Source organism: Peromyscus leucopus, chromosome 1, assembly GCF_004664715.2.
Source record: "Peromyscus leucopus breed LL Stock chromosome 1, UCI_PerLeu_2.1, whole genome shotgun sequence".
Lineage (NCBI taxonomy): Eukaryota > Metazoa > Chordata > Mammalia > Rodentia > Cricetidae > Peromyscus > Peromyscus leucopus.
The window spans coordinates 127,070,874-127,094,481 of NC_051063.1; the positions used below are offsets into that span (position 1 = coordinate 127,070,874).

General features: G+C 37.5%; 1 protein-coding gene across 4 annotated transcripts in view; it reads left to right on the forward strand.

Moving 5' to 3' along the window:
• The window catches only part of Luzp2 (leucine zipper protein 2), a 352,103-nt gene that overhangs the window by 244,757 nt on the left and 83,738 nt on the right, over positions 1 to 23,608 (forward strand). For all 4 annotated transcript variants that reach the window (XM_028892603.2, XM_028892602.2, XM_028892601.2 and 1 more), the window contains exon 6: positions 19,538 to 19,600. In XM_028892603.2, the coding sequence (XP_028748436.1) occupies positions 19,538 to 19,600 (63 nt within the window). The remainder of the gene's footprint in view (positions 1 to 19,537; positions 19,601 to 23,608) is intronic.

Here is a 23,608-nt window from a genome sequence, read left to right on the forward strand (position 1 = left end):
TAAAAAGAAGCTCATAACGCTGGAGGTATTATTCATGCACTCATCATTATCTAGATGATTGTAAGAAGACTAGGACACAGAGTCTGGGGTCAGATATGAACCTAGCACCATCTCTGCCTTTTATGAGCTGAGTGCAAGTCTCTCCACTTCTCTGAATGTCAGTCTGTCTGCTGTTAAATAGGAATGCTATGCCTTTCTATACCCCTCACTGAGGGTAAAGAAGAATAACTAAGAAAATAACAGAAAATTTGTGGAATCCTGTATCTTTTCTACCTGTAACTACTCAACTCTACTACCTGATAGACATTGACAGGTAAAAACTGTCAATATGCAGATACTGGAGAATAGCGATGTCAGTGGAAAAATAGAGGTAAAACTGAGAAACTACTACCAGATACATAGTTATTTTTTAATATTTTAGTCTACAAGATGCTTTCCTAGGAGCCAGGATGAAATGGAGATCTTGGAACAACTGGGAAATATTCTGATTCAGCCAGTCGGGACTGAAACATGACTGTTTGCTCATTGCTATCCACCCCAGATGATTCTGAGGAAAGCCTAAGACACTTCTACCAGAACTTTCATTCATGTCACAGCAGCTTGCTCAACAGATGGATGATAAGTGTCTTGGGAACAAAGACAAGAGTTCATAATAAATTTATTTCTGTAGACTTGCAGAGTGTGAGGTACTTGAGGTGATGTTTTCAGCTGAAAAGGTGCTTCTTGTGTACTTGTTCATTATGTTAGTTAACTTTAGTACTGCTTACTTCCTACTTTAGGCTTTCTAGTTTTACAGTTAAATCCAGGCGTATGAATTAGGATACAGTAGTAATGCTGAAACCATGGCAAAGAGCAAAAGTTCTTCTCAAAGGCTGTTTTTTCTTCTCTTCAAAGACAAACTCTACTTTTGTTTGGGGAAATGATCACACAGAATGACTTCATAGAAGCCATACCTGACTTATGATCACTGGTCTATCAAGAGAAGAAATGCTGACAATTTCAGTTTGCTTCGAAAGATACAGTGTTCACTCAGTTACTTTTCACCTTCCTGGTGGTAAAGGGAACAATTAGAAATGAAAATGTCACAGGACAAGCCCCCAAGAGTCATGTCACAGAAGCAGCAAGGTATAAAGAATGAAGAGATTGACCTGTGAACTCTTCAAAGAACAGCCAAGGATCTCTAATTTTCATGACACAATTATCTTATGATGGTTTTCAGATTTGGGTATTTTGTGACAGATCTCACAACTAAAAACCTCAAGTGAAGATATAGGGTTTGGACTATGTGATGCCATACGCTGCTGTGCAGAACCACACTAACCTCACCTGCTAAATGGGCTGTATAACTCCAGCAAATGAGGCTGTGAAGAGAACATCAGGCAGGTGCTTGATGAAATACCTCCTACTTTGTAGGTGAACCATTTTGTGTATATTATTGCTACAAAGGAATAATTTACAAATTCGTATTTATTTCAATAAGATTGTGAAAAAAAACCAAAGTAGCATAACTTGGAAGGAAAAGAGAATCCTCCACCTCTAGGCTTCATAGGAACTTCTGCCGTAATGACCTTGAGAGGGAGAAACACTAGCCAAGACTGTATGTGACTTCAGGACCTTGATTGTTTGCTGGGAGCAATGAGAAGAGGATGAAGGGACAAAGCTAGGTTCTAAGGCCCTTAAAAATGTCAAAAGAATATCTGTGTGTAGACATTAGGAAGAAGAGCCAGGTGATGAATTTATTATTCATGAAGAGTGCACAGCAAGACTCCTGATAAAGGCTCTTTGAGTCATATTCTCATCATCATGAGAAATAGCCCATCACTGAGCTAGAGATAGGAAGATTCATGGGTTGTGCATTCTTGTCCTTGAGAGTTCTGCAGAGGAGTGATACTGAAGGTGCATAGGAAGTGAGTCTCATGTAGAAGTCAGATAATCTGCATTATTTAAAAATCAAGCAAGGGAGCAAGCAGTGAAGGACTGGGCTTGGTTAGTTTAAGACATTTGCAAGTCATGTGAAGGTTTTCCTTTAGCTAGGAGCAGAAAACCAAGCATGAAATGTTGATTACATTCTGAACGTATAGCCAGGGTGAGTTTTTAGTATCTGCTGTGAGCAGTATTCCATGTACTTAAGTGAAGAGGAGATTGAAAAGGGAAACTACAGTGCTCAATTTTTGACTCAGTGCAAGCAAGTTGCTTTGAGCCCAAGATTTTGCATTTGTAGTGGATCTCCAATTGAAAATGATATTATTGATCAAGAGACGATATTTTCAATCCATCAAGGTCACAGGAAGTTCTTAAGTAAACTTGTCTGTCTTTCTGCGTGTAAGGTATCCTGTACTTAGACATTGGATTATATATTCTAGATTGCAGCCTATGCCTTCTTTGGCCTAAGTATTGCTTTACTCAGGGCAAGAACTACATAGATCGTTCAAACTTTTCTTTGTACCTTTGTAAATATGTCCTCCTCTCCTCCTTCCTCTTCCTCTCACTCTTCTTCTTTTTCTTCTTCTTCTTCTTCTTCTTCTTCTTCTTCTTCTTCTTCTTCTTCTTCTTCTTCTTCTCTTCATTTCTGGCATATTGTTCTAGATGAGAATGGGTCGCTTTGAATTTGTCTGTGCTGTAGAATGGGTATTATAACCACACAGCATGGCAATACTATGGCAGAGAAGAGTACCCCTGCTCAAGAGTATGTCTAAGAACAAGGGTGTCCCAGGGCCATGGTTACATCCAGACTCAAGCTAATGCTTATTATGGACATGTCTGGCCATGATTCTGCCTGCAGCTGGGGTCTGTGTTGATGTCTGTTGACCATGTTACCACAGAGGCCCATATTAGCTATGGGTTGAACCATGTGTTGAAGTACCAAGGCTGTGCTGAGCTGGCCCTGCCTCTTACTGGCCTGGGGAGAGCCAATCTACCTCACCATAGAGCTGACCCTGTCCTTCACCTGCCTTGGGATAATGGACTGAAGAGCTGGAGGGCTGGCCCCACCCCCTGTAGGAGAGCTGCCTCCTCCCAACACCAACTTGGCACTTAGGATAACTGACCCCACCCCTCAGCACAGCCATGTGAGAGCTGGCTCTGCCTCTCACCTGAGGGGGTTGATCCCAGCAGCCTGGTCAGACCAAACCAGCTACCACTCAGGGCTTTGAGTTGGCACCCCCAACATTACCCCATCTATGACCTGCTGGAGTTCATGAAGGGACTGCGGCATATGCAGGAGAGATTTCAGTGATGGTCCAGTATTGATGGTATACCAGAGTCCAGAGGCCTTGAACCTGACAAAAAACACATTACAAAATGAACATCTACAAATAAAGCTATTTGGACAAAAGGGTATACTACATGATATATAGCAGTTCCCAATGCCACTAAGAGGATGAAGAGGCAATGGAGAGGCAGGAAAGACAGAGGAGTGAAGTATTTTGGGTTTGGGTTTGGTTTGGTTTCTCTTGCCTTTTTTGTGTTGTTTGTTTGTTTATTTTTTAATTAATATTATCTGTATTTTTATTTTATTTGTTTTATTATCTTATTATTTATTCTTATCTTATTTTTATTTTATCTTGTATTTATTATTATTTTATTATTTTTATTTTTTTATGTTTCCTTTTGGAGGAACACAACAAGGGTGAAGGGAGGATATGGAGGATGGGAAATGAGTGGTATTGGGGTGCATGATGTGAAATTCCCAAAGAACCAATAACAAAATTATGTTTTATAAAAAAAGAAGAACACAGATAACAAAGACAAGGGATTGAATATTGGGCAAGACTTGTCTTTAAATTGTTTCAACTTGCAAGGTACTTAGATTTCTTAATCATTGTATATGTGCTCCCTTTGAAATCTTATGGGCTCTATTACTTGTAGTAATCTCAGGCTTTGAGGACACTTCAAGCATTGATAGTTATATAGTATTTTGTTCATCTTTACTGAGTGTGTTGTAGCAAACAATAAAGTGGATACACGTGAAGCTTAAATTTGTGATATTTAAAATGAATGAAGACATTTAAAATTTTAGCCCAATAGAGGTGGCATGATGATCCAATGAAATATATATGCTGTAAAGCATTTTGCACAATAGCAGCCACAAACTATTAATGAACACTAAACATACTCATACAGAGACTCACACTCAGAAACTAGCATGATTTTCCTGTTATTATTTAGTGATCATAGTAAAAGCTGGTCAAGGAACTCTCTAGAATACCTCATCCACGGCAGTACATAGAGAAAAAGTATATATACTGCTAAAAGCAATCTCAAATTTATTTTATGTCGACCATGTATATGTCTACTATTTTAAAAGCAGAATTAATCTTAAGATTAATTAATCTGTGACTTTCTATATGTTACCTTTCTTAAGATTAAAATGTTGATGCCACTTTTGTGTTCAACACTCAGTCTAGCAATTTCAAGGTTATTTCCTACAGGACAGCTGCAGCAGATCTCAGGGACTCTCCAGCTACCCCTCTCTAACTCTCAAGTCTTTAGTCCCTGGACAACTTCACTGTGTTTGCTTCCCACTAGATTTTCTGTTGTTTGTCTTACTCCTGAACTCCTGTAAACACAGAGCAGGTTCACTGACTCCACAAACTAATTTAGGAGACATTGAACTCCGTTATGAACTCTTTGTGAAACCCTTGAAAGAAAAGGTTTGCCATAACCCTTCCTACAATATAGAAGTGTGTGATACTACTGTTTACTTTTCTTCGTTTCTGTTACAAAGTATATTAGATGGCAACTTAAGGAAGGAGGGTTTATTTCTTCTTAGACTCTGTATGAGTAAAGGCCATCATGGAAGGAAGGCAAAGACGTGTTGATTTATAGTGAGGAAACAGAAAGCAATGAATGCCAATGCTCATGTGTTCTCTTTATTTCCCCCTGATTTATTCACTGCCAAGCTTCATCCCATGGAACAGTGTTGTTAACAATAAATTTGGGTCTTTCTTCTTTACTTAAAGCTTTCTACAGAAGTCTTCAAAGACAAGCCCAGAAGTGTGTCTCCTAGGTGACTCTAAATCCATTCAAGTTCACAGTAAGCGCAAACCTTCACATAAATTACACATATATAGACCAATTCAATACATTGAAACTGGAACTCTATTGTAAGGGTAATGAATTATTACTGGCAGAGGCAGAGTGTTCTGTCTTCAAAAAGATGTTCCTGTTTCAGAGGAAGAACAAAGGGAACACATAAAAATATGATTTACTTCAGTGACTTTTACACTAAACATGTATTTAAACAAAAGAAAAATTCAGTGACTCGTTTGTTCAAACTACTGAAAACTTCCATAATGATAGCTTGTACATGTTCAGAGCTGTCACCCAGAAGCCCCTCAAGTTACTGTCCTGTTGATCAGAAAAATGACTCTTCCTTTCACAAGGTGAAGAACACATTAGTGACATACAAAATGAAAATGCACTGTGTGCTGACTCTGTGTTAGCCATTGAATGTGATTTACTTATTAAATACATTATCTCCAAATTGGATCATGATGTTTCCATCATTTTATGAGTTCTAAAACAGAGGAAAGAGAGACAAAAGTTCTAAAATTTTTCTAAAGTTGCAGGTTATAAGAAGTAGGATTCTAATCCAAGTTTTATGACTAAAGGACCAAGCCAAAATTTAATATTGCATTCATATTAGCAAGTGAGCTTGATGTGAGATGGAACTAATTACTGTAACAAATATATAATTCATGTACTCAGTATATTGAAACTTGTTAAAAATTTTCTTGCAGCAAGCCTTTAAAACTTGAGCCTTTGTACTTATCCATCCAGATTTCTGATGTGTAGACACTTCCAGAGATGACACTGAAATTCCCATTGCTTCACACATGTATACACTGAGGGGTTGGTCCTAGGTCAGCACATCTGTAAGAGATCCCAAAGCATGTTTAGGGCTGAGGCTAAATACCATCATCCTGAATCTCTCTTATAAATTGGAATGAATCAAACCAAGTTTAGTGCACATCCCTCTTCCTAAAATAACTTTAATGAGAAAATATTATGTACTTCTAAAGTTTGGAGTTTTGATATGTCTATAGGCATATAGAATTCATGTTATTCATCCCTAATCATCAGGGAAATGCAAATCAAAATGACTCTGAGATACCACCTTATGCCTGTCAGAATGGCTAAGATCAAAAACACTGAAGATACTTTATGCTGGAGAGGATGTGGAACTAGGGGAACTCTCCTCCACTGCTTGTGGGAATGCAAGCTTGTACAACCACTTTGGAAATCAATATGGTGCTTTCTTAGAAAATTGGGAATCAATCTCCGCCAAGATCCAGCTATACCACTCTTGGGCATATACCCAAGGAATGCTCAATCATACCACAAGAGCACTTGCTCAGCTATGTTCATATCAGCATTGTTTGTAATAGCCAGAACCTGGAAACAACCTAGATGCCCTTCAACTGAAGAATGGATAAATAAATTGTGGCACATATACACAATGGAATACTACTCAGCAGAGAAAAACAATGACATCATGAGGTCTGCAGGCAAATGGATGGATCTAGAAAAAATCATCCTGAGTGAGGTAACCCAGACTCAGAAAGACAAATATGGTATGTACTCACTCATAGGAGGATACTAGATGTGGAACAAGGATGACTGGACTGCTACTCACATCACCAGTGAGGCTACCTGGAAAACAGGACCCCAAGAAAGACACGGAGAAATGGATGTGATCTACATGAACAGCCTGGACATGAGTGGGAGCAATGAAGGGCGGGGGTCAAGGGAAAGAGAGCAGGGGATCCTAGCTGGATCAAGAAAAGAGAGGGAGAACAAGGAATGGGAGACCATGGTAAATGGAGACCACATGAGAAAAGGAAGAAACAAAGAGCTAGAAAGGCACAAAGAAATCCACAAAGATACCCCCACAAAAGACTGCTGGCAATGGTCGAGAGACAGCCGGGATTGACCTACTCTGGTGATGGGATGGCCAAACACCCTAATAGTTGTGCCAGAAACCCCATCCAAGGACTGAGGAATCTGGATGCAGACATCCACAGATAGGCCCCTGGTGGAGCGCTGGGAGTCTAATTAGTGAGAAAGAGGAGGGTTTATATGAGCAAGAATTGTTGAAACCAAGGTTGGATAAAGCACAGGGACAAATAACCAAACAAATGGAAACACATGAACTATGAACCAAAGGCTGAGGGGCCCCCAACTGGATCAGGCCCTCTGAATAGGTGAGACAGTTGATTGGCTTGATCTGTTTGGGAGGCATCTAGGCAGTGGTACCCAGTCCTGGGCTCGTTGCATGAGTTAGCTGTTTGAAACCTGGGACTTATGCAGGGACGCTTGGCTCAATCTGGGAGGAGGGGACTGGACCTGCCTGGACTGAGTCTATCAGGTGGATCCCAGTCCTCGGGGGAGACTTGATCTGGAGGAGGTGGGAATGGGGGGTGGAGAACAAGGGAATCTGTGGCTGTTATGTAGAACTGAATAGTATTGTAAAATAAAATAAAATAAAATATTTAAAAAAAAGAATTCAAGTTATTGAGGTCCATGTTGAACTGAGATATCTGCCCAGGTCTGGAGATAGTGTGGCCATGTGGTGATAGCATTAATTATATATTATTGAATGGAATTGTTGCCAGATTTACTTAATTCTAAATCAGTTTGCAAAAATATGACTTCTTAAGATAGCAATTAGTCTACACAAAGACAAAACCACAGCATTATATTCAAACAGAGGAGTGATTATTCATATAAAATTAATTGTTATAGTTTGGTTCCAATTAAGTATCCTTCCCACCACATATTACATTTTTCTTTGAAACAATTTTTATTCTGTTCTACCAAAGATACTTTAAGTGTCTAGAGCTCTGGATCTACATTTTTTTTCTGTTACTTTTCTTCATTGTCAACTTGGAATAATTCTACAATTCCCTAAAGTCGTTTTCTTTTTTCTCTTTCATGAACTAGAAATAAAAATTTTAAAAATATCCTGCATATATTTACCATGGCTTACATGCAGCTGAGAATTTCTAGATGTGAGCCAATATACTCCAATTTATTTGCCAGTCTGCTTTACATTTGAAGGAACTTTACAATGATATTTTTTAATGAAAAGGAACTAGAGTAATTGTGTTCTTTTTATTCTTATTTTGCAACTGTCTTGTGAGTAGGAAACCAGAGAGATTAAAGATTCATAATGTAAACTACATGCTAACTTCACAAACACTAGTAAATTAACATACATTAATGGATTTCTGAAATAGGCATACCTGGCTTAGATCTTAGCCTTGAATACCAAGGATTTTGTAAGATTTCTTCAATAAGGTAAGGAAGTGGCATGTATGTTTGTAAGCTGAAACTTAATCACTCACGCATCAGTGTCAGGAGATATGGGTCTCTCAGGATGCTAAGGACGTAAATGGATCATCAGAGCAGATGTGACACCAGAGGGCTCCTTATCAGGTGAGGAGTCTGCTAGAACTGTGGTCTATAATGTTCCAAACTCTAGAACCATAACAAAGGAATGTCTGTTGTTTGCAAGCTGCCTTGCCTATAACATTTCTTTACAGCAGCCTGAGCTGATACAGACTGGATTTTTAAAATGTTGTGTCTACCAGGGTTTGAAGAGGGAAATGTCTGTGTTCATATATCCACCTAAACCTTGTGGCTTCTACAATGTGCAAATTTTCCATTTGCAGCTTGACATATTTGAAAGAGCAAACCCATTTTGTGGCCATTAAAAAAAAAGAAGAAGAAGAAAAACATTTAAGCAGAAAGAAATATGAGCCTAAAGCAGTCCACTAAAGTTGCTTCTGCACATCCAGAGTTAAGAGGTCCTAAAATAGAAGATGCTTTCCACAGCAAGACACAGCAATGTCTGGGTTTATTTTGGATAAAGCACTGCAGGTGTTTTTCCTTAGTTTAGATTTAATCACACTCAGGAGAAATTAATGTACAAGCCTGAATATTTTCAATATCCTGGCCACAGTGGTATACTTCATTTTAATTGAAAAAGAAATGTGATAAATACATTTACATACAGTTTTATTTGATGATATTAAGTTTGCTTAGTATCTAACTTTCATCATGAAAATTCACTGAGGCCTCGCCACTCCATCTTATAATTAAGGTACAGATTCATTGCCTTTCACTGGTTGCCACCACCTTCGATTGTATGTGATTCCTTCCATTCAATTCAAGCCTATTTTTTATTAAGTCTCACAGTATTTCTGTCTATTATATACACTTGTGAACCATTTGATCATTATAGATATCTGACTCACATCTCTTTTATCTAAAAATATTCTGAAAAATGGAGACTCTGTATAGTAATCCATTGTTACCTACATTCAGACAAGAGGTACTGGATTTGTGGTCTTTGTATGTTTCGAAAGCCAGAGACTCTGCCTTTAAGCTATAGTGTGAGATCTCCTGAAATCTCACCATCAAAGATGAAACCCAGATTTAAAGGATTTATTTGTTAAAATATTTGCTTGTAGGACTGGGGAGATGCATCAGTGGTTTATATGCAGTGGATTCTATATAGTGATTTATTACAATGGCCCGGGTTCATTTTACAGTATTCAGATGGTGACCAACAACCCCCTCTCATACCAGTTCTAGAGGATCAGACATCATTTTCTGCTCTCTGCAGACATTGAATGCATATGATATATTGACATATATGCAGACAATACACCAATAGACATGAAAATAGCAAAAGAATGCCTAGACTATAACATATTTGGACTTGAGTTTTAAAATACAGGCAGTGTGTATTACTATTAAATAGCATTCCTAAGAATTTCAGACAGGAGTGTAAGATGGACTGACAAAAAAAAAAAAAAAAAAAAAAAAGTATAAGAATGTTTTGGTCCTTAAGCCACTCTTCTTCTGAACAGCACCCAGTTGAGAGTCAATATCTAAACAAGCAATTCACAGGGTCTACTTTCTACTTCAAAGTCACGCAGTGCGGTAGCTTCAGCCTGACATCCTAGGAACTTCACTTTTTTTTTTAGAAGACCTTCAGATCAAGGTCATGATCTTTACTTAATTCATTAATGTAGCTAACGTTCTTGAGGACCTATCTTATGCTGGGAAGTAAGGCTGTGGTAGATAACTGCACAAGAATCACAGCTTTTGAACTTAAAACAGATGCCAGGAACTGCCAGTGAGTACAGAGGAAATATCAACTGCCCATGTTCCTCGCAGTAAATTATTTGTGAATAGTGGATAACAGGCTCCTAAATCATGGTTTCCGTGTCCCGAGATACTGAATGTTTTTTTTTTCCCCTAATTTATCAGATATTTATGCTATTACTTCCTTTACGTTCCCAAGAACTGTCACAGAAACAAAGATCATAGAAATGACGTTTTGAAGGTCTGGATTTAGGATGCTCAACTGTGGTCAGATGAAGCAACAGGGCAGACATGCCACTTTTGGTGATGGATCTCCAGGTTTACCCTTAGCAAAGGCACAGGCCTCTACCAATGCTCCTCTCACTCTTCCACCCATTCACGAGTGTTATTGACTCACTTCCATTGAAAAACGAATGCTGGAGGAGACTGTTTCTGGCACTGGAAGCATCAAAATATCAGGTACAGATTCGGGTTCAGTCAAGACTGAGACTACAAAACTGAATATAAACAGCAGGAAAAGCAAAAAGCACAGCAAAATAAAATAATACTATATGCTATAATAGCCAGCAAACTTTGGAAACGTTACACCCACACACTTATATGTGTGCACAGACTATTCACAGCTCAACTCATGCTGCTCTACATATTGACATTTTTCACTTGAATAGTATTTGCTTTGAAAAATATCAGTGAAATACTAAATTTCATTACAATAACAATGTAGATTCTGGGAAAAGCACAAAATCACATCATATAATCTTATGAAATGTTCATTGCCTTTTAGATTTAAGTTAACACATGTAAATGTTATCCATTTTAGTTTGAAATATGAATATCATTGTTTCTGAATTTTAAGTTAATATTACATTTATGCAGTAAAAAGTCTTACAGGTTGTGTGCCGTTTCCATATAATCATATGCAAGCACATGAACATATACACATGTCTATTTAAATAAGTGTATGGATTATTGTCATTTTTCTAAAATTCAGGGAAGAATTTTATATATTTCCTTTCAAATACTTTTTCCACATAAACAATATGAACTATACATTTAAGTATGAGTTGTGGATCTAAATTATTCTTTGTCAATGTCTATGTAATAAACATTTGTATTTCATTCATTCGTCTTTGTATCCCTTATCTCCCCTAATTAGGAAAGTGGTTAATTTAAAAGCATTTAGTACACAATTCAAGCTTGTATTTCCAAGATTGAAAACCAAGTCTGAAAGACAAATGTCATTGCAAAACTAGGAACAAACTGAACATTCATTTAAAAATATACCTTTGTATTGGTCACCTACTCCTGAGTGTGGGGCTTGCTCTGAAGTGTGCTTGAGATATTTAGTGATACTCCATTGGAGAAAACTGATTTTCCCTTTGACTACAGGTATCAGCCGCAAATAGCTTCTTGGTAGGGAAGGGATTCTGTGTCTACTTCCCTCTCTCTATACTGGGACCTATATTTTTTTTTAAATTTTGTTTTGTTTTGAAAAAGAAAGAGGGGGAAAGCTTGTAAAACTGGTTGGGTAAGTAAGTAGGAAGAATCCAGGAAGAGTTGGAGGAGGGGAGGAAAAATCTGATCAAAATATATTCTAAGAAAAAATATTAAGATTTATTTAATTTGTTTTCTTTTATTTTTGAGGTTATAACATAATTACATTTCCCCTTCCCTTTCCTCCCTCCAAACCCTCGCATTTACTTATCCTTGCTCTCTTTCAAACTCATGGCCTCTCTGTTCATTAATTGTTACATGTATATATGTATATACATATATACCCCTAAATATAACAAGCTCAGTCTATATAATGCTACTCATATGTATGTTTTCAGGGCTGACCATTCAGTACTGCTGGTTTCTCTCTCATAGAGAAAATCATTTCTCCTACTCTGAGCACTCCTTAGTTGTCTATAGTTCTTTATGTAGGGTTGAGACCTTGTGGTCGCTCTTCTGTCCTCTTGGGCATGTCTATTGTTGTTGTCTTTGTTCAGCACATGTTGTATGCAGTCATGTTAGTGAGTCTTTATGGTTATAGTAGACAGTACAAGAAGACACAGTCTCATAGCAAATTCTGTGATCCTCTGACTCTCACAATCCTTCTATCCCTGCTTGCATAGTGTTCCCTGAGTCTCAGGTGTAGGAGTTGTGCTCTAGATGTATCCACTGGTATTGGGCTCAACAATCTGCCTTTTCATTGGCCACAAACCATCTCTGTTGGTGTCCTATCTGCTAAGGCAATGAAATGGTAGCACAAGCACAAAGCTGGTTGGATTAATGAAAACATAACTGATTTAACTTAAGTCTTCTTCCAAGATACAGTACCCTTAATTATGCTAGGTTTCCATAATACTCCTCAAGTGGCCTTTAATTTTAGCTCTTTCTCCCATATGCCCATCCTTTTCCTTCTCTCTCCTCCCTATCCTCACTTGATGCTGCCATTCTAGCCCCCCTTAATCCTTCCATAATTCTCTATTCTTTTTCCCTTTCCTGAAAGGTCTATCTGTACCCCTTAGTTCCATCCTCTATTCCTAAACTCTATAGTTCTATGAACTGAAGCTTATCACTGACTTCACAGCTAATATCCACATATTTGTCTTTCTGGGTCTGAGAAACCTCACTCAGGATGCTTTTTTTTTTAGTCCAATCTATTTACCTGAGAATTTAATGATTTCAGGGTTTTTAACTGAGTAATACTCTATTGTATACCACATTTTATCCTTTCTTTTGTTGACAGAGATCTAGTTTGTTTCCAAGATCTGGTTATTATGAACACAGCAGCAGTGAGCATAGTTGAACAAGTGTCTCTGCGGCAGGATGAAGCATCCTTTGGATATATCCCCAAGAGTTGTATAGCTTGATAGTGGGGTAGATCGATTCCTATCCTTCTGGGGAATCACCACACTGATTTCAGTATTGGTTGTATAAGTGTGCACTACCACCAGCAATGGAAGAGTGTTTCCCCTAGTCCACATCCTTGCAGCATTAGATTTTACTAGTTTTATTGATCTTAGCCATTCTGATGGGTATAAGAAGAAATGTCAAAGTAGTTTTGATTTGCATTTCCCTAATGGTTAATGGTGTTGAACATTTCTTTAAGTGTTTCTCAGCCATTAGAGTTTCCTTTTTTGAGAATTCCCTGTTTATATTTGTGGTCCATTTTTAGATTAGGTTATCTGTTTTCTTGATATCTAGTTTTTTTAATTCTTTATATATTTTGGATATTAGCCCTTTATTGGATGTGTATTTAGCAAAAATCTTTTGCTTTCTGTATACAGGCTGCCACTTTGCCTGAATGACAGTGTCCTTTGCTTACAAAAAGCTCTCAGTTTCACAAGGTCCCATTAATTATTTGTTGATCTTAGCACCTGAACTAACAGTGTTCTGTTCAGAAAGTCATCTCCTACACCAATGAGTTCAAGGTTATTCCCCACTTTCTCTTCTATCAAGTCTAGTGTATTTAATTTTATGTCGAGGTCTTTGATTCATTTAGAGTTGAGTTGTGTGCACTTGTGATAAGCATGGGTATGTTTGGATTCTTCTACATTCAGCCAGCCAGTTTGACCAGCACCATTATTTGAAGAGGCTATGTTTTTCCTCTGTGTATTTCTGGCTTCCTTATAAAAAAAGAAATCAGATATTCATAAGTGTACGGTATAAAAAAAGAAATCAGATATTCATAAGTGTACGTATTTATGTCTGGGTCTTCAATTCAATTCCATTGATCAGTCTATCTGTTTTTGTGCCAATACCATGCACAAAAATGTGTTTATTATTGTAGGTTGCTCTGTAGTAAGGCTTGAAATTGCTAATTGTGATATCTCAGTTCTTTTCTTATTCAATATTGTTTTAGCTATCCTGGGTTTCTGTTGTTGTTTTTCATATGAAGCTGAAAATTGTCCTTTTAATGTCTATAATGAAGTGGGTTGGGATTATGTGGGGCTTGCATTGAATCTGTGGATTGCTTTTGGTAGAAGAGATACTTTTAGTATGCTAATCCTGCTGATCTATGAGCATGGGACATCTTTCGTCTTCTGATATCGTCTTCAACTTCTTACTTCAAAGACTTGAGGTTTTTCTCATACAAATCTTTCATCTGCAAAGTTACCCCAAGATATTTTTTATTATTTGAGACCATTGCAAAAGGTGTTGTTTCCCTGGTTTCTTTCTCTTTTTTGTGAATTAATTTTCTATCTAGCTACTTTACTGAAAGTGTTCATCAGCTGCAGGAGTTCCCTGGTAGAATTTTTAGGGTCACTTATGTATATTATCATATCATCTGCAAATAAAGATACTTTGACTTCTTCTTTTCCAATTTGTATCTCATCTCCTTGATCTCTTCTGTTGTCTTATTGCTCTCAGTAAGAATTCAAGTAGTATATCAAATAGATATGGAAAGAGTAGACAACTTTGTCTTGTTCCTGATTTTAGTGGAATTGCTGTGAGTTTCTCTCCTTGTAAGTTGATGTTGGCTGTCGGCTTGTTGTAAACTGCCTTTATTTTGTTGAGGTAGATTCCTTGTGTTTCTAATCTCTCCAGGAAGTTTATAATGAAGGGGTGTTGAATTTTGTCAAAGGCATTTTCTGCATCTACTAAGATGACCACAGTGTTTTTGTCTTTCAGTCTGTATATATGTTGAATTACATTTATCATTTTTTTTTATGTTGAACCACCCCTGCATCTCTAAGATGAAGCCTATTTGATCATAGTGAATGATCTTTTTGATGTATTCTTAGGTTCAGTTTTAGAGTATTTTATTAAATCTATGCTCATAAAGGAAATTGTCTTTCATCATTGGCTCTGTATGGTTTAGATATCAGAGTAGCTATGGTCTCATAACATGAACTGGACAACAATGATCCTTCTGTTTCTATTTTCTGAACTAATTTGAAGAGTATTGGCATTAACTTTTATCTGTAAGTCTGGTAGAATTCTGTGCTAAAACCATCAGGCCATTTTTTTTTAAGTTGGAAGACTTTTAATAACTGCTTATATTTTACTAGCTGTTATAGGTCTGTTTAAATTGCTTATCTGATCTTGATTAATTACCTTTGGTAAGTGGTGTATATCAAGAAAATTACCCATTTCTTTTGGTGGAGTACAGGTTTTAAAAGTATGTCCTGATGATTCTGTGAATTTCATCACAGTTTCTTTTTATACTCCCCATTTCATTCTTATTTGGTTAATTTGGATGCTCTCTTTCTGCCTTTTAGTTAATTTAGATAAGTGTTTATTAATTTTATTGATTGTCTCAAAGGACCAACTCTTTGTTTTATTGATTCTTTGTATTGTTCTCTTTGTTTCTATTTTATTGATTTCACCACTGAGTTTTTATTTCTTCCTATCTACTCCTTCTGGGTGTGAAGTCTTATTTTTGAACTAGAGCTTTCAGGTGTGCTGTTAAGTTACTAGTATGAGATTTCTCTAACATTTTATGTAAGCACTTTGTACTATGAACTTGCCTCTCAGATCTTCTTTATTGTGTCACATATTTGGGGTATATTGTACATTCATTTTCATTCAATTCTAGAAACTCTTTCATTTCTTTCTTGACCCACTTTTCACTCAGTAGTGAGTTGTTCAGTTTCCATGAGTTTGTAAGCTTTCTGTTGTTTCTATTGTTGTTGATATCCACCCTTAATCTGTAGTGGTCAGATAGGATGTAGGGTGTTATTTCAATTTTATTGCATCATTTGAGACTTGCTTTGTGCCTGAGTATGTGTTCAATTTTGGAGAAAGTTCCATGAGGTGCTGAAGAAGATATATTCTTTTGTGCTTGAGTGAAACATTCTGTAGATATCTGTTACATCCATTTGATATATAACATCAGTTAACTCCAGCAGTTCTCTAGTTTTTTACTGGATGACTTGTCACTGACAAGGGTGGGGTATTAAAGTCTCCCACTAACAGCATGTGAGGGTCAATATATGACTCAATCTGTAGCAGTGTTTTTTTTTTTTTTTTTTTTTTTTTTTTTTTTTTTTACAAACTTGGGTGCACTTGTGTTTGGGATATAGATGTTAAGAATTAAAATGTCCTCTTGAATTTTTTTTCCACTGATAAGTATGTAGTATGCTTCTCTATCTCTTTTGGTTAGTTTTGGTTTCAAGTCTATTGTGCTAGATATTAAAATAGCTATACTGGCTCGCTTCTTAGGTTTATTTGCTAGGAATATATTTTCCATCCTTTTTTCTGAGGTGATATTTTGATGTTAAGGTGAGTTTCTTTGATGCAGCAGAAGGATGGATCCTTTTTTTTTTTCTTTGCATTCATTCTGTTAGTCTGTGACTTTTTATTGGGGAGCTGAGACCATTGATGTTGAGTGATATGAATGAGCAGTGTTTGTTGACTCCTGTTATTTTGGTGTGTGTGTGTGTGTGTGTGTGTGTGTGTGTGTGTGTGTGTGTCTTTTGATTTGCTAGTCTGAGATTATTTATTTCTTGGATTTTCTTTAAGAATTTTATTACTTCTTCTTTAAGACACTGATGATATTCTAAAGATTATTTTAACATCTTCTTTTCCCCTTCAGCTGTGTTGGAATACTGAGGGCCTGCTATGGTAGATTGCTGGGCTCTAGTGGACACATATTGTTCTGGTGGTTACTGAGTGTGTTTACACTGGTGTCTAGAATTGTGAAGATGTAATTCTAGGTGCTGGTATCTGGTCTTGTCTTCATTGGGTGTGTGTTTTGTTCCTTGACTTCTGTTGACCTTCTGGTTGTTGGTAGATTGTAGCCACTGGAGGTTTCCAGGTCAAATGTGTCCCTGGATATTAGGAGTTTGCAATTCAGAATAGGTTTAAGCTGGGGGTAGTGGCTATTGGAGGAGATGAATGGGAGAGAGGAAAGCAGGGTGTTCTGTTAGGATCTGCTTAGTTCCCTGGGAATGGGGCCAGATAGTGAGGAGAGACCACACCAGAAGTTCTACAACAGAGTTGGGATGAGACTGCTAATTGAACATGGAGAAACGAAGGGAGAGGTGAAGCTCTGCAATGAATACCTGCTTCATTGTCCAGAGTGTCCTGTGGGTTCCCAGGGATTGCCTGTTGAAGTTGGGGGATGGTGTAAGCAGTGAGTGGGGAAAGGGTGGTTAGGAAGGGAGGATTTGTGTGGTCCAATGGAGGTAGGTATGGACTTGTTGGGGAGCTCAGCAGGTGTTCTGCTACAGAGCTGGGAATAAGACTCCTGGATTGGATTTGAAGAAGATACAAAGGGAGAAGTGAAATCTGCAGTTAACCTACATGCTTCCCTAGCGTTCAAGAATGAATGATTTCTATTTTCCTCTTGATGTTTATATATTGTTTAGCTAGCTGCTGAAAATAGCATTGCAAGGACAGATTGATCAAACAGTGTTTTTTACCCACTCATTTCAATTTTTCTTTCTGCACTTTGCTGCAAACAATATCTTTTCCCTCTGTCACCCGAGTCCTTTCTTCTGCACTCCCTGCCCTGTGGACCTTGTTTTGCCCTGGAGGACATTCCCCCTAGACTTTGTTTCATACCTGCAGTTCTGCAGTAAGGTGGATACATCTGGGTCAGGACTCGTGCTATCCTAGCATGTTGATGTTTCTGTTAGGTGGTCTTTGGCTGTTGCAGGGAATGTTGTCAGCCCAGATGAGAACAATTCATTTAGGCTGTATATGTATATTTACACACAGACTTACATGTATCATGTAGGATTTTTAGATAGTTAATAGCATGATTTCTTGTGACTTTTCAGGCAACCTTACTGCAATTCTACCCTCCTCCCTCCTTCTTTTGCATTTACCTTCCTCCCCCTAATTAAATGCCTGCTTCTCCCAGTTCCCAGACCGTATCACTTGTACCCTCTTCTCTCCCTTTCTATTGCCTTCCTACCCCCTGCAATGTTTGCTTTTTATTTTCCTCTTTCTACAGTTACTCCAGGATTAAAATAAATTCTATAAAAATTTTAATAAAAAAGATTACCTGATAATCCCCCCTCCCTTCCCCCTTCACCCCCTCTTTCTCTCTTTGCCTTTTGATGCAAACAAAAAAAAATTGGAATGAGGGTTGCTTTCACCATGTGCAGGCAGAAAATTATATGGACCCTAATAGAAATTGAAATTAGTGTAGACATGGGGTGCATAATATCAATTTACACACTAGGGCAACTGGCCTATTGGCTGTCTGGATTAGGAACACTGACAGCCTAACTTTACTATAGTAGAAAGTCTCATTAAGAAAGAATAAAGTCTGGTCTAAAAGTGTCAGATTCTCTGTGCTTTGAACACTGCTGTGTTTATGGTTTCTGATCTCTCTTTTTTCAATGGAAAAGAATGAGACTCTTGTCTTAGTTTTTGGGACTTCTTCTGAGGATGCATTAGATGCAGTGAGAAAGTAAGAACATTAGAGAGACTGAAACTGGCTCTTTGATGAACTGTCAAATGGAGCCTCAAAGGAGGAGGGAGAGAGGAAAAGATTAAAATTTAGGGATGATAAAGCTACTTCATTTTCATATGGATTTCTCTGCACTTTTCAGATGGAAATGAGTGTTTGTGAGACCTGTATTTCAACAGTGAAGCAGTAAGCTAGCGTGCTCCAGTCCCTGTGCTTGGTCCCCATCACAACACACTTCCGGCCTTTCTCATAAGGTCAGGAAGAGTCAGAGAAACAAATGTTTACCTCCCAACCTCTACCAATGTTGTAAGATTTATAAGGTTAACAGGTCACTCACTTCTGAGGGCTGGAATCAGAACTGGCTTCTAAACACAAAAGAACCTTAAAGATGAAGTCTCTCCATAGTTATAAGATTCTGAGACTAGTCTTTGGTGGAATGCAGATGTTCTTTGAGTGTGTGGCTTTATTGTAATAGGCCATAAGGCACCCCTTGTACAGGTGCCATGGGAGAGATGCTTGTGGAAGATAGCATGGAGTGCTAATGTGGAGCTGAGGTTATTTTATGAAACTACATGTAAAAGTAAAGAAACATAGATGAAGAAAAACTTTAAGTAAATTCTGATATTTTAATTTTTCTTTACATTTATATGTGTGCCTGCTCTGTGTGTGTGTGTGTGTGTGTGTGTGTGTGTGTGTGTGTGTGTGTTCATCTGCATGTGTTATGGTATACCTGTGGAGATCATAAGACCACTTTTGGGAGTCAGTTCTCTCCTTCCAACATGTGAGTCCTTGGGATCAATCTCATGTCATCTCACTTGGTGGCAAGTACCTTGACCTACTCAGCCATCTCCTTGGCCAAAGTTTTTTGTTTTAACTAAATATCCTAAAATTCATTGATGAAATTTTGGTTGAAAAATTGTTTTAGAGTGAATAACAAACTCTTACAAATTCTTTAGACAACCTGTAACTTTAATCTGTGAGCCAAATATAGAGTGATATGCTTGAATTAATTAAGGAAGTTCTTATTAATTTACCACTTTTTGTGTAAAATTCTCTTTCTTTCCTCAGAATAAAAGCTTGAAAAATAAATTGTTGTCAGGAAGCAAGCTGTGTGGGATTCATGCAGAAGAGGTGAGTTAATATGACCTTCTCAGAAGTTTAACTGGTTAGAATTAATATTAAATTAAATCTTGCATAATCTAAAGAATAGCTTTTCCCCTAACACAAATGAAAACACTGGATACCAAATAAAATATATTTTAGTTTTGTATGAATCTAATTACTCCAACATTACACAAATGAAAAAAAGTGTACCTAATGTCATGTTCAGAAGATAATTTTCTAACTCCTATCTCAATTGTATGGACCAATTCTCCCCAGTAGGAAATTATCGGATGCCCACTGTATTTTCCATATGCCTTGTGTTATCTATATGCTACCATCAAAGTTTCTAAGATTAATATTAGTTTACCAAGCACATACACCTGTTCTATTTTCTGTGTAACAAAATTGTGTCATTATTACTCAAGGAGGAACAAACATTATTCTGAATAATACGTATTTAATCACAATAGTCAGTTTTATCTAAGTCTGACTAGATGCTAAGTTCAAAATAGAACCATAGCTTGTAGGAACTGTTAAGGATAGCAATAAAGCAATAATGAAGTCTACAAGTAATTGTAATTTAAAGACAAGAGACAGGAGTCCCTGTAGCCCAGGGGCACTTAGAAAGCATGCATGAAGACAATTTATTCACTGAGAATCCCATGAATGAGAATTAGACATAGAAGCTTTTCCATTACAGGAAGACCTGATGCATGCAAACAAAATGGGAAGGAAGGAAGCTTAAAAGAAGAACTGTGACTTTACAGCGTGAAAGTTGACCCCCTCCCCGTAGATGTCCAGAAGGGAGACTGGGAGCTGCTCAAACAGATCCATCATTGCCTAACTATGACATTCCCTCACTTCCCTTTTGTCAAGAATACCTTTCCCATTGCCTTTCTGTAGATGGAAAAGGGGAGTTTTCTTGGTAGAATAGAAACGTTGTCTTGAGTCTTCCGGTTAGGATAAAACACAGTCTCTCTCACTATACTGTTTGTAAGAACAAGATCACATGCTTAGGCAATATGGGAGCTCAAAATATATACCAAGACAAAGCTATCATCAAAAAATACCATACCTCAAAGTTTACATGTGATATGATCATTTGGAGAATAAATTTCCTACACATAGACACACACACACACACACACACACACACACACACACACACACACACACATATAAACAATTGATAGAGAAACCTTTAAGACATAGAAAGCAAATGTTGATTCTCCTTGAGAAGAAAAATACAACTGGGTAGTTTGTAGATCTGACCCAAGGAAAAAGCTGCATTTCTTGCATTTTGCTCTGTTTGGACAGAAATAAGCATGACCATGTTCCTAATTTTGGGATTGTTGAAATAAGACAAATGTGTGTTGTGACAGTTCTGAATACTGTGATATAGTAAATGGGATGATGTTTTGAATAAGGAATGTCTAAGCCAGATGTAATGCAGGAACCTGTGTTGCCAGCAGCTGGGCTATAGGACAGGAAGATCAAGAGTTCAAGGTCATTCTCAGCTACAACAGTGATTCCTAAGGGAGGCCTGAGCCACTTAATACTCTATCTCAAGAAATTAAAAAATGGAAAATGTCTGGAGAAAAGTTACACTGAACATTTTACCAGGGTCCCCACAAAACTCAAGTATAGGAGAGAAGGGGGCACTAGAAGTATCACTGGTGTTTAGAAAATTAAGTAGTTCCTACCTTTATAATTTATCCTCCTCATTCAAGAATGTTCCTAATTTCCCTCAGCTCAGTGAAAAATAAATCTCATTTCTTCATTGCTGTGTTCTTCATGTTATTTCCTTAATGGTTGAAATGCAGTCAGTTCACATAATTTATTCGTTTTGTCATACCTTGTTAAATATTTATAGAACAATATTAGAGCTCAGTATTCTGAGTAACAAGGGAAATGTTTATACTGACACAATAGTATTTTAAAATAATATGAATGAAATTTTATTATTTGATTCATCATTATTTCTTAAAATAACAATCTTTCCTGCTGGAGACTAGCTGAAAGGAGCTTAGTTTAGCGTCGGGGCCACGGGCTCTCGACTCTATACCCACACAGGAATGAAATGCACTGTGATTTGGCATAGAAGAACGTGGACTGTGACTTTTCCTGGGGAGATGCGAACAATATGTATTCACTGCACATAGGGCACTAGAAACAGAATGAATAAAGGCTGCTGCATCACTGAAATCCTCATCCCAGCATGGGCAGCAGCTCAAGAAAGAGGCATCTCTCTGGCCTTGGTGCATCACTGAAGACAGCTTAGTGGGTTAGAGATTCCCCTCTACCCTGAAACTGCCATTGTTGATATGACCTTGATGAGGCTGCCAGGTGTCTTCTAAATTCCTGGGCTTCCTGAGCACAGTGAACAATAATTAACTTCCTTAGGAGCCTCCCTCCTCCAAGAGCTAATGTTTCAATCCAGAGAAAATAGTTATACAACAAACGTTAAAAAACGGCAAATACTACCAACACCATCTGCCATTACCACCACTATTATTTCATAAAGGGAAAGTTATTTGAACATAAATTTGTAGGAAGGAATCTCAGATTAGACACTTGTCTCCTAAATGAGACTAAGGAGCTAAAGTGTTCCGTCATGGCTGCCTAAATCCTCATCACCATTTTCTTCTAGATGTCATTATCGTTATTCCCAGCTTTAATTAGTTCATGCACATGTAGACAGTCCATGACCTTCATGATCTGATATTTGGAATTACATTTACAATTATCTATGTAGTAAAAATAAAATTACTGTGATTCCAAATATTGTATCATTTGTTAAAGGCATATCCCTTTTGATATTTTAACATATCAAAATATTGCTGACAAGCTAAGACAGCATGTTATATGTTTTCAAAGTAACATACATTCTACAATAGATATATTCCTTTGTGGGAGCCCACAAAGGACTCCAGTTTGTGACTTGATTCCATCTTGACTCAAGGTCAGAGAGTTCAAGCTTCTCTTTCCTCTTTAAGGCTGGATAATAGGATGTTTGGACAAAGGTGTGATTACCAGATGTCTTGAAAATTAAGGAGATATTTACACTAGTTTGTACCTTAAACCATAGTGTCCTTGAGAGAGGGAGGTCTTTTGCCTCCCCTGCTTTGTGTATAAAAAGGCCCTGAGAAATAAACTCAAGGTGACTGTGGTACTAACCCAGAGCCCTCCAGATGCTATTCTGTGGCTTACTCGTGGTATCTTACATCTTGTTACTCATCACGGGCAGTGGCTGGCAGCGTCTCCTGACTCAGCCTTCCACTTCCCAGAATTCTCCTCTCTCTTTATCCTGCCTATACTTCCTGCCTGGCTACTGGCCAATCAGCACTTTATTTATTAACCAACCAGAGAAACACATTCAGAGCATACAGTACATTTCCACAGCAAATTTTCATGATATTTTCAGGTCATACAGAATGCTATTCTCTACATTATTCTGATTTTAGAATGTGGGCTAAAGAAGTGAGCACCTACTATTCTTCATCATGTTTTGTACATTCACCCACGATCATGTGTATGTGTGCATATGTGTATATGGCCATGTGGATGTCTCTTCCCAGTGAAGTATGAGGACCCATTATTTCAAGAGTAGAAACTCAGTGAGCCGAGGCACTCGCATTACAGCATTGGTAATCATGTTTTTTTCTGAAAGGCAGAGGATGCATAGTCTTCTTCTCCAGCTTATAGGTAAATTATAAGGATGCAGGTAAATGTGTGTAGCAATATGTCACTGGGAGCAATTGAGTTTGTTAAACATTTTTGTATTTATAAGTATCCTGTTACAAAGTGTGATCTTCTTTAACCTAATTCACTCTTGAATGATAGAATTTTGCTGGCATTCTGTCCATTTGGTTGCTAGTTTCCATTGAAATTACAGTGAATTAAAACCTGTCCATTCATTTACAGTTACCCACCACTGATCTTAAAAAAGCACTTAAATAAAAACAGAAATAACTGCATTTACACACATGCCTTGCCACTTAAAAATAGATTTTTTTGTCATGCCTAAATTACAGA